General features: G+C 44.0%; 1 protein-coding gene across 1 annotated transcript in view; it reads left to right on the forward strand.

Moving 5' to 3' along the window:
* The first annotated feature begins 2,346 nt into the window (after positions 1-2,346).
* LOC115386140 (ribonuclease inhibitor-like) overlaps positions 2,347-12,177 on the forward strand; it is a 31,725-nt gene continuing 21,894 nt past the window's right edge. The window contains exons 1-2 of the mRNA XM_030088359.1: positions 2,347-2,400; positions 2,990-3,099. Coding sequence (XP_029944219.1) covers positions 2,347-2,400; positions 2,990-3,099 — 164 coding nt within the window. The remainder of the gene's footprint in view (positions 2,401-2,989; positions 3,100-12,177) is intronic.

Consider the following 12,177-nt stretch of genomic DNA (forward strand, 5'->3'; position numbering starts at 1 on the left):
CTCCAGAAACATCTGGAACATCTGGACCTGAGCAGGAACCCTCTGCAGGATTCAGGAGTTGAGCAGCTGTGTGGTTTTCTGCAGAGTCCACTCTGTGGTCTGCAGACTCTGAGGTCAGACTCCATGTTTGAGTGTGTTTCAGTAAACTTGTGTTACTGCAGGTTACCGTTTGACAGGTGTCCTGCCCCAGTCAAACTCCCCACCTGCCACTGTCCTCGCAGCGGGGATGTAGATTGACCAGTAAATTCAGAGCTTCGCCTTTCGGCTTAGCTCCCTCTTCATCACAACAGACCGATACAATGACTGCATCACTGCAGCCGCTGCACTGCCACTGCCAATCTCATGCTCCGTTCTTCCCCCACTCGTGAACAAGACCCCAAAATATTTGAAGTCCTCCACTTGAGCCAGGGCAGACCTGAAGAGGGCAGACCACCTTCTTCCAGTTGAGGACCATGGCCTTGGATTTGGAGGTGCTGATCCTCATCCCCACCATTTCACACTCAGCTGCGAACTGCCCCCAGTGCATGCTGCAAATCTGGGTTCGATGGAGCCAACAGGAAAACATCATCTGCAAAAAGCAGAGATGAAATCCTGTGGTCCCCGGACCCCCTTTGGCCCCTGGCTGCACCTAGAAATTCTGTCCATGAAAATGATGAACCGAACCGGTGACAAAGGGCAGCCAACATGCACCGGGAACAGGTCCGACTTTCTGCCGGCAATGCGGATCAGGCTCCTGCTTCGGTCATACAGAGACCGGACATCCCTGTGCAAAGGGCCCCGGACTCCATACTCACAAAGCACCCCCCACAAGATACCATGAGGGACGCAGTCGAAGGCCTTCTCCAAATCCACAAAACACATGTGGACTGGTTCGGCAAACTCCTACGAGCCCTCGAGTATCCAATGGAGGGTATAGAGCTGGTCCAGTGTTCCACAACCAGAACGGAAACCGCACTGTTCCTCCTGAATCCGAGGTTCTTCTATCGGTCGAATCCCCCTATCCAGTACCCTGCTATAGACTTTCCCGGGGATTCTGAGGAGTGTGATCCCCCTATAGTTGGAGCACGTCCTCCGGTCTCCCTTTTTAAACAGGGGTAACCACCGCCCCGATCTGCCAATCCAGAGGCAGTGTGCCCGACTGCCACGCGATGTTACAGAGACGTATCAGCCAAGACAGTCCTTGCACATCCAGAGACTTAAGATACTCAGTGTGAATCATGTCCACCCTCGGTGCCTTGCCACCGAGGAGCTTTCCAACCACCTCGGTGACTTCAGCTTGGGTGATGGGTGAGTCCACAGAAGACGTGGTGACGGGATTGAGGAGGTCCTCGAAGTATTCCTTCCATCGTCCAACAATATCCCCAGTTCAGGTTAGCAGCTCCCCACTTACACTGCAAACAGTGTTAGTAGAGACCTGCTTTCCCCTCCTGAGATGCTGGACCATTTGCCAGAATTTCTTCGAGGCCGACCGGTAATCCTCCTCCATGGCCTCCCCGAACTCCTCCCAGACCCGAGTTTTTGCCTCCACAACTGCTCAAGCTGCAGTTCGCTTGGGCTGCCAGTACCTGTCAGCTGCTTCTGGAGTCCCATGAGCCAACAAGGCTCAATAGAATCAGAATCAGAATCAGAATCAGAATTGCCTTTATTATCATTGTAGCATTTAGATACAACGAGATTGTGCCGTCTCCCTTTTGTAATTAAAAAAAAAAAAGTAGGAGTCCTTCTTCAGCTTGACGGCAGCCCTTACTTCCGGTGTCCACCACCGGGTTCGGGGGTTGCCGCCACGGCAGGCACCGGAGACCTTACAACCGCAGCTCTGAGCAGCTGCTTCGACAATGGAGGTGGAGAACATAGTCCACTCGGACTCAATGTCCCCAACCACCCTTAGGATCTAAGAGAAGCTCTCCTGGAGGTGGGAGTTGAAAACTGTGCTGGCAGTGGGCTCCACTCAGACATTCCCAACAGACCCTCATAACACGATTGGGTTAACCAAGTCTGTCCGGTTTCCTCCTCCACCAGCAGATCCAAATCACCACCAGATGCTGATTGGTCGACAGCTCTGCTCCTCTCTTCACCCGAGTGTCAAAGATACATGACCAGAGGTCAGATATTATGACAATATCGTTGGTCATTGACCTCCGACCTAGGGTGTCCTGGTGCCAAGTACACTTATGGACACTCCTGTGCTCGAACATGACGTTCGTTATGGACAAGCTGTGGCTCACACAGAAGTCCAATAACAGAACACCAGTCGGGTTCAGATCAGAGAGGCCATGCGACTCAATCACCCCCCTCCAGGTCTCACTGTCGCTGCCCACGTGAGCGCTGAAGTCCCCCAGTAGAACAATGGAGTCCACAGTCGGAACACTGTCCAGCACCCCTCCCAGGGACTCCAAGAAGGCCAGGTACTCAGCACTGCCGTTCAGCCCGTAATCCGAAACAACAGTGAGGCACCTATCCCCGACCCGAAGGCGCAGAGATACAACCCACTCCTTCACTGGGGACAACTCCAACACATGGCGGCTGAGCTGTGGGGCTATAAGCCCCAGGAAACATAGCTCCTGCGATCACGCGGGCACTCAAACTCCCCCCACCACTTTAAGGTAGCAGGTCAGGGGGGATGGATGGACACTGCCTCATAACACCTCGTCTCCAGACTGAGACTGGCTTTCAGTACTACAACACAACCTCTCTCTGTTAAATATTAATCATAATTGATCACTAAACAGTCTATAGAATAGATTCCCAACACGAGATCTGAAATGTGTCTGAAAAGAGCTCTTCTCCTCCTGTTGGCTTCAGCTGTTTGGACTTTACATTTCTAAACTCTTCCAGTCTGAACCTTCTTCAGCTCTCAATGGCTTCAACATCAAACTTTGTCCTCTAATCTCACTTCTTTCTCTCTTTATTCAGGTTGGAGGAATGCAGTTTGTCAGAGATCAGCTGTTCTTCTGTGATCTCAGCTCTGAAGTCCAACCCCTCCCTCCAGAAGCATCTGCAACATCTGGACCTGAGTAGGAACCCTGATCTGCAGGATTCAGGAGTTGAGCAGCTGTGTGGTTTTCTGCAGAGTCCACTCTGTCGTCTGCAGACTCTGAGGTTAGATTCCATGTTTGAGTGTGTTTCAGTGAAAGTTGTGTTGACACTGAAGTGCAGACATCAGGCTGATCTGAGAGTGATCCACACTGAGGATCTCCAGGAGAAACTGAGCCTTCTTCTCTGTGCTTTCGTCCTGTGACTGTGGCAGAGCCGTGTGCAGCTCCACATTTCAAAGCTTGCTAGAAGACGAAAGGTGCTGCAGCTTTCAAAGCAGGCTGATCTCTCCTGGAGAGACCCTCAGCTGTTGACATGTCCTCCACTGGGCTCTGCTTCTGTTTGGTCTTCACATCAGTTCAGCTCTCCAAAAGATCAAAGATCAAATCAGGGAGAAGAAGAACCATAGTTGTTTCAGTTCCTCGGAGCTCCAACCTTCTTAGAAGAACAAATGAACAACAAGGATCAGTCTGATCAGTCTCATCTAAAGTGGATTAACTCCTCATTTCAACTCTGGTTTACAACTAAAGTTAGGAACAAATCGCTCATCAAATGTGGAAGGATTTAGAGTTCTGCGTAGAAGAGGTTGCAGTTCTCAAATTTCATTTCCCACAATAGGGCAGGTAGTTGACGGTTGAAGGGATTACTCCCGACCAGTTTCACATGAGGAGAGATTTACACTCTTCAGGGAGGAATATATGCTTGAGCCTAACCTTTTTATTCTTTGTTTTTCCCACTATTCATTTGACATTTATGTGGAGCAAAAAGAAGTAAAGAACAAAACAAAAAACAAAAAGGAACATTGCAGAGTCAGACAAGTTTACCTATAAAGACAAAATTAAATTAGTTTTTCATAGTTATACAATTATGAGAGGGTAACATCCTCTTCCTTTTCAGCAAACTATAACCTTTTTTCCCCATTTTTTTCCAAAACTCACTTTTGTTTCTGAGGGGAAGAGTCATATTTTCCATTATAAAAAATCCTTCAACTATTTCAATCCATTGTTTTCAAACAGGCGGTTCAACTTCATACCAATTCCTTTAATGGCCTTTTTACATGTGATGAGCAGACTTTAACCCAGCCGTCATTCCCAGGAAATGCTTTGTTCATGTCTCCACCCAGATATGATAGTCTGACATCCTTGAGGATTTCAGAACCTAAGATTAGCTTTAGGGTGGAGCATATTTTTCCCCAAAATAACTGAATTTTTGGACAAGTCCATAAAATACGGGAGTGGTTGATGTTCAATTGGCCACGTTTCCTCCAGCATTGCCCTTGTATTTGATGGTGTTTAATTTGTGGAGCAGTGAAGAAGCAGCTTCAGTTCTTCCAGCCAAACACTCTCCACTGCTGAGAGTCAGTGGTTGAGTGCTGTGTTTTCTACATTTAGCGCCAATCCTGCTGTGTTACTTCTATGTTTAATTCTTTTTCCCATTTTGCTTTAACTTATATCATGTTGTTGTCTTTCAGTTTATGGAGGCTCTAGTAGAGGTCAGAGATAATTTTCTTTCCGATCTTGTTATGGGCCTCGGTCAACATATCAATCACTGCGTTTCCATCTTCAGACAATGTTGCGTTCATCTTTTTTTCATGGGAATCTCTAAGCTGTAAATTTCTGAAGAAATCTTTATTGTCTACTAAAAATTCCTTCTTTAGTTCTTCAAATCTTTTAAATGTTTTGCCTTGAGTCAGTGTACAGAGTGCAGTGATGCCTTTGTTCATCTGTTGTTTGAATCCATCATTGCAACAGAGATGGGGACTCGAGTCGCCCATTAGTCACACACAGAGAGACTTCAGACTCGAATCAGACTGGTGTTTCTGGACTCGTGAACAATCATTATGTTCTCCAATTTCCTCCCTTTCTTTTTTTTTCCATTTAAGCCCAACAATCCCGAGGTCCAGCAGCTGTGTGAACCAGTTCAAAATGTGTAAAAAGTTGGGAAAGTGCTGTGGGGATGCTTTCTTTCAATTGTTTATCAAACAAAAAGCCACTCATGCCCCTAATCCTGATCACTCCAAATTAGGGTGACCATATTTTGAATTTCAAAAAAGAGGACGGGGGATGGGGGGGGGGGGCGAAACTAACTTCTTTTAACAAAATAAAAATGACATGTAAAAACTTGTAACAAAATAACAGCTCTCTTGGACTCTTTACAAATATTAAATAATGATCTAAATATGAACTCTTCTGTTAGAAAATCCAGCTCCAACAATATATTTCTTAATAACTGAAATAAGATAGAAGAATATAAGAGTCTCACCAAAATAGTAACTTGACAAACAAAAAAGATATAAAAAAAGATAGATACTTTTAATCTTTGTTTTCTTCATCCTGCTTCTCTTCTACGTTCTATTTTTCATCTCAGTATGTTGGAAATTTTTTTTGCGGTTCATCTGAGAAGGTGCTCTGAAGCTGAGGCATTTTCCGTGCTCCGCTGTCAAATTAAGTAGAGAAGATATTCATCAGTTCTCCATAAATAGTGTTGTAAACAGTCGGAATGCATTGATCTCATACCTTGTATTAACGGGGTTAATAAATAGATTTTAGATTGTTCTGTGATCCCACTCTATAGCGATAGGAGGCGGTAATGCGCCTGTTGAAATGGTGCCATCCGCCGGTAAACAACACAGAAGAAGAAGAAGCGCTCCGCTGTCTCTGAAGCCCCGTCTTCTCCGCTCCGTCATACAGATCGGCTCACAGACCACCTCTCGGTAATTACGTCGCGCAACAAAGTATCATAGTATTGTGTGTAAAGCGCTGGTCAATTTACGTTCACGTGCTTTGAGAAACAGTAAAACCCGGACATTTCCTTGAATTTAAAAAACCCGCCTGGACGCCCCGGACAGGACGTAAAAAGAGGACATGTCCGGGGAAAAGAGGATGTATGGTCACCCTACTCCAAATGGACCATGATATTAAAGAACTTGCTTTATAAAAACTTTAAAGAGGCTGTATCATGTTTTTTTAGCTAGTCCAAACCCTAGAAATGGCATTAACATGGTAATAGTTTATTTTTGGCGCTAAGAAAAAGTAATTTTGTGTGAAATAAAAGATTTTCTGGGGCTAATTCTGAAACCCAGAAGAGAAAACGCTCTGTTTCACTGAAAATCCCGCCTCTCCCCCTGTGGACTGTGACATTGTACTTTAACCAATCAGAGCTTCAAAACAAATTCGTCATGCGTTAGCATCTCTAAGGGTTAGCATTAGCTCTTTAGCTCTAGCTTCTCTACACGCAAAGACATGCAAAAACGTCTTTTTCTGTTAGAAACTCACCAAGCGCAGACCCTTCAGACTCTTGCTCTTGCTTGATTGTTGCTTTCAGACGATGGTTAAAGTTTATCTCCGTAATCAGAGACACAAAAAGCGGCAACGCTGATGCCGAGGTCCTGCAGGGGGGGGTGGCTCAGGGGAGCCATCTTCTCCTATTGACGTCAATATGGGAAAACACACCGTTTTCACGGGTACGGGAGGGGCTGCCTCTCTGAGCAGCAGAAAAACAAGGAAAGCTCAAACACACAGGCACGAAGGAAAAAAAAAATGCTTTGGGGGTGTTGTTGATGAGTACATAGGTTAAAACATACAAAAAGTGAATTTTGTGTGATACAGCCCCTTTAAATACATATGAAAAAAATTGCCAAGCCACCAACATCAACAACATCTAGAAAAAAACAGAACAGAACACTAGATCCATTTGCTCCACCTCCACATCGTGGGTCTCATATGAAACTAGAAAAGCTGCACTTTCAGATGAAATCAAGCAGAATATCTTCTGAGGAGACTGTAATACGTTTGAAGTAGTTCCAGAGGCGTTTCGGGAACGAAAAGGTGTTTATTCCCAAGCAGACATCCACAAAAACATGCATCAGCATCGGCAGTCACAAACACACACACGGCTTCCGTAGCTCCGGCTTACAGCATAGACCTATAGATATAGAACTCTAGATATAGGTATCTAGAGATGCACGCTCCTCTCAACTGCGCCAAAAGGTAAATTCAAACAGAACATACATCTGGATATATGACAGCGACCACCTCACATTATTCTCTGACCAAAATTCACGGTGTTTTCCTCTGTCATATTAACTCATTGACTGGCAGCCATGTTCAGAGTAGACAGCTCCATCCTACCAGAGTTTTGGGGATTTTTTTCGCTGGACTTTCAAGGCCCAGAGAATATTGAGTTTTAGGACTACATAAACACTGAAGCCATCGAAAGAGACTCTTTTCTTTCATCAGCAAAAACAAAGTTCTTTTTTAGCCTTTTTAGATCTTTACAAATCAGCAGTAGAACATACGGTGGCTTCAGTGAAAACGCCTCATTTTGACCAAAAAACAGAGAAAAGAAGCTTCTTCTACAGAGAAACAAATTCAATCAGAATCTATTTGCAGACGTGTGTGTGTGTGTGTGTGTGTGTGTGTGTGTTCCTGATCCGGTAGTGACAGGCTATCAGCTGATTCCAGGCTCCCAGGACGTGACATGCATGGAGCAGCGGGGCGCACTGCAGAGAAAGTCCGCTGTACTTTGCGCTCACAGCGCTCGCGACGACCCACATTCAATTCTCCATTGTTTTCTACCATGGCCCAAGTCAAAATCTCGGTAAAATAAAATAATAGGGGATGGTAAAAGGAAAGGCATGAAAAAAAGGGGCAAAACTGAAAAAAAAAAATTGTAATCCTAAAATAGGTGTTTTTTGGCTGACTGGTGCCAAAGTGGAGCAACTGAAGAGACCGTGATTTATTAAATGTAGCAGACAGCTGGCGGTTTTCCTACAATCACTCATAAAATCAGCTGAATTCATCTTTAGAATTATTTAACTGTCCATGTACATGTTTACATTACTTGTATCGCTTTTTATCTAACAAAATATTACTAATATTCAATGGAGAACTGTCTCTTTTGGTTATTTATACATTGAAAATTATTGTACACACAGATCGTGTTTTAAACATTTTATTTAATGACTGAAGCGAACACATTTTAAAGGATGATTTCATGACTGATAACAATGTTTTCAAACATAATGGCTTCATTATACAATGGGGGAAATAGGTATTGAACGCATTAACTGTTTTGTCATTACATTTATTTCCAAAGATGCAATTCATGTGACATTTCTTCCAGACACTGGTATTAACTCAAATAATCCACACATGAAAAGAAATCACAACATTCAAATACATAAATAGTGATTATGTGGAATTAAGTGCAATAACACAGGGAAAAAGTATTGAACACACCATGGGAAAGCTGTATAGTTTGTCAAGGAAAGGCACCATACCATCTCACACCTGAAAGTAATTAGTCTTTGTACTTCCTATAAGTGCAAACCAACATCAGCTGGGTTAGTGCTAATTGATGGCCCTATAAACAGGTTGTTTTTTCACCAAGTAGTCAAACAAGACACATCTCATGATGGGTAAAAGCAAGGAGCTCTCTCAAGACCTTCGCAGCCTGATTGTTGCTCAGCATCAGAATGGAACTGGTTACAGACTTATCTCAAAGAATCTGAGTATTCCAGTAAGCACCGTTGGGGCCATTATCCGCAAGTGGAAGAAGCATCACCTTATCATCAACAGGCCGCGCACAGGAGCTCCTCGCAAGATTTCTGACCAGGGAGTCAGAAAGATAATAATAATAATAATAAACTTTATTTGTATAGCACCTTTCGCAGATAAAATCACAAAGTGCTTCACAGTGCAAAAAACAAAAATAAAAACAATATCAAAATAAACGTGATAAGAACAGACAGCCAATCAATCGCATCAGAAACGTCCAGTCAACTAAAAGCCCGATTAAATAAAAGCGTCTTCAGCTGCTTTTTAAAGGAGTCAATTGTATCAGCCACACGGAGGGACAGAGGCAGGGCGTTCCATAGTTTTGGAGCCACGGCCTGAAAGGACACATCTCCTCTAGTTTTAAAACGCGTTTTTGGTACCATGAGGAGGTTCTGGTCTGAGGAGCGGAGCAAGCGGCCAGGTGAGTACGTTTGAAGCAGATCACAAAGATACTTAGGAGCCTGATACTTAGGAGCCTAAAGATGGTCAGAAGAGTTCTCAAAGAGCCAAGGACCACCCGGAAAGCACTCCAGCAAGACATGGAGGCAGCAGGTACAAGTGTTACAGAGAAAACGATAGGCAATGCACTCCACCGCCATGGCCTCTATGGACGCTCAGCCCGCAAGACTCCGTTCCTCAAAAAAGGCACGTTGAAGCTCGTCTAAAGTTTGCTAAACAGCATCTGGATAAGCCTGTGGAATACTGGGAGAATGTTGTCTGGTCAGATGAGACCAAAATTGAACTTTTTGGCTGTCATACTACACACCATGTTTGGAGGAGAAATGGCACTGCACATCACCCAAATAACACTATACCAACAGTGAAGTTTGGTGGTGGAAACATCATGGCATGGGGTTGTTTCTCATCTCGTGGTACTGGCAGACTTCATATAATTGAAGGAGCAATGAATGGAAACATCTATCGGCAAATTCTTGAGATGAACCTCCTGCCATCCACCAGGATGATGAAGATGAGACGGGGCTGGACCTTTCAACAGGACAACGATCCGAAGCACACGGCAAAGTTGACTCTCGAATGGTTTAAAAAAAAGAAAATCAATGTGTTAGAATGGCCCAGTCAATCAACTGACTTAAATCCGATCGAACATTTGTGGAAAGAACTAAAGATAAGGGTTCACCAGAGGGCACCAAAGAATATTCAGGATTTGAAGACAATCTGTGCGGAGGAATGGGCAAAAATCACACCTGAGCAGTGTGGGCGATTAGTTCATACATACAACAAGCGTCTGGAAGCAGTCATTGCAAACAAAGGCTTCTCCACAAAGTATTAAACGAGTCTCAGATAGTGTGTTCAATACTTTTTTCCTGTGTTATTGCACTTAATTCCACATAATCACTATTTATGGATTTGAATGTTGTGATTTCTTTTCATGTGTGGATTATTTGAGTTAATACCAGTGTCTGGAAGAAATGTCACATGAATTGCATCTTTGGAAATAAATGTAATGACAAAACAGTTAATGCGTTCAATACTTATTTCCCCCATTGTATATATAAGAAAAATGAAGTCCAGCCTCCTGGTTTAAGGGAATTCTCAACTTCACCCGTCCTCATTCAGGTATTGGTGATCAAATAATCTCTTGTCTGTGCATAAAATAAATAGAAATAAGCCCATTTTTGTTATGTTCATTTTTGAGCTGTGTCCCTATTAATGGTACCGACTCCAACTGGTTTACCATCTCCAGTGGCATTCGCCAGGGCTGTGTGGCTGCTCCTGATCTTTTTGACTGCATCATTGACCATCTGATGTCTAGAGTCTGCGAGCGCGTTCCTGGAGTTTCCTTCGGCAGCTACCACCTGACTGACCTGGAATACGCTGACAATACCATCTTGCTCAGCACAACCTACAGTCAGCTGAGAGATGCTCTGGGCATTTACAGTGAGGAGGCAGCACAGCTTGGCCTCCGAGTGAGCTGGACTAAAACGAAGTTCATGCATGTCGGTGATGGACCAGATCCACCTCCCATGCAAATTGGGAGCGACATCGTAGAGCCTGTCAAGAACTTTGCGTTCCTGGGGTCCATGGTGACAGAGGGGACCTAAAACCAGCTATTGACCGCAGACAAGCCCTGGCAGCATCTGCTCTGCAGTCTCTCTGGAAACCACTCTGGCGGCACCAGACCATCTCAAGCACGACGAAGCAGCGAATTTACAAATTAGCTGTACTCTCCATCCTGCTTTATGGCTCAGAAGCGTGGCCCCTGAATGACACTCTGGCCGCAAGAATCGATGGCTTTGACAGCAGGGCTCTGAGAACCATCGAGAACATCAGGTGGCCCCAGCAAGTTTCCAATGAAGTGCTCAGAGCCCCGAGCATCTTCCTTGGTTACACAACGCTGCACCCGCTGGCTCGGCCATGTCCTTCGTTTCCCCCTAGAAACATCCGACCCGAGCCATTCTCCAGTTTGACCCAAAGACCGCAGGCTGGAGACGACCACGAGGGAAACTCCGCATCTGATTGCTCGATGTCGTTGTGGACGACCTCCAGCAACACAGAGTTGCTGTGGAGCATGTAGAGCAGCTGGCACAAGATCGCCAGCACTGGAAAAATCTGGTTCATCTGGTCAGCTCAACGCACTGGGACGAGATACCTTGACCCTCGCTGGAGCACCAAGTAAGTAAGTCATTTTTGTTCTGCAAAAGCTGTAAAAGTTTGTTCTTTTGGCTAGAAGCAAGGCAAGTTGCGCGATGATAAACGGATCAGAGTGGTGCAGATTTGACAGCAAGAGCTTCATCTGTTTTTCTATTGTTCTTTTATAATTAAGTATTTTATCTTTCCTCTATTTAGCCAGTAACTTTTGTTTTGTTGTTGATGTTTTTTTTTTCTGTTTTTTCCATTCTATAAATGTGTATTTCATTTTTACAATAATAAAAATTCTTATATATTTCATTTTTTCAAGATTTTCGGTTCCTGCTTTGACCATCAAATCATCAGGAATTAAGATGCCTTGTGTTTTATTGATCCCTCTATAGATCCAGTCATGCTTAAGGAGAAGCTCAGGCAAGGCATTGAAAATGATCTGATCATGATCTGTACAGATGCAGCTGCAGCACTGCTGCCAGATAGATCCACCAACTCCACCTGCTCTGCAGTCTGGTTCGTGGCAAGGTGGAGCAGCCAGAGGGTGGAGGAACCAGCAACCTCCAGGACCAGAGAGAGACCGTCGGGACTCCGAGCATCTCCAGCAGCCCGGGCACAAGAAATGACTTTCTTTAGATTTCCAGACTCCTCCAGGACTTGAGCCTGGCAGGAGGGAATTATGGGGCGTAATAGATTTTGAAATCAAGAATCTAATAAAAATATGTGAATAATTTATGCCATGCCTTTTAAACAACCTTTAATTGGAAACATATTTTTTAAAATTCTGGTTAATCATTGTTTGGAGAGATGTGAGGACTATGCGAGTTTTGTTTTTTTTTCCCGAGTAAATGAAGTGTTTGTGGTATCTTGGCAATATACGTATATATATATGTATGTATATATATGTGTGTGTGTGTATATATATATATATATGTATATATATATATATATATATATATATATATATATATATATATATATATAT

The sequence above is a fragment of the Salarias fasciatus genome, chromosome 3, assembly GCF_902148845.1.
Source record: "Salarias fasciatus chromosome 3, fSalaFa1.1, whole genome shotgun sequence".
NCBI classification, from domain to species: domain Eukaryota; kingdom Metazoa; phylum Chordata; class Actinopteri; order Blenniiformes; family Blenniidae; genus Salarias; species Salarias fasciatus.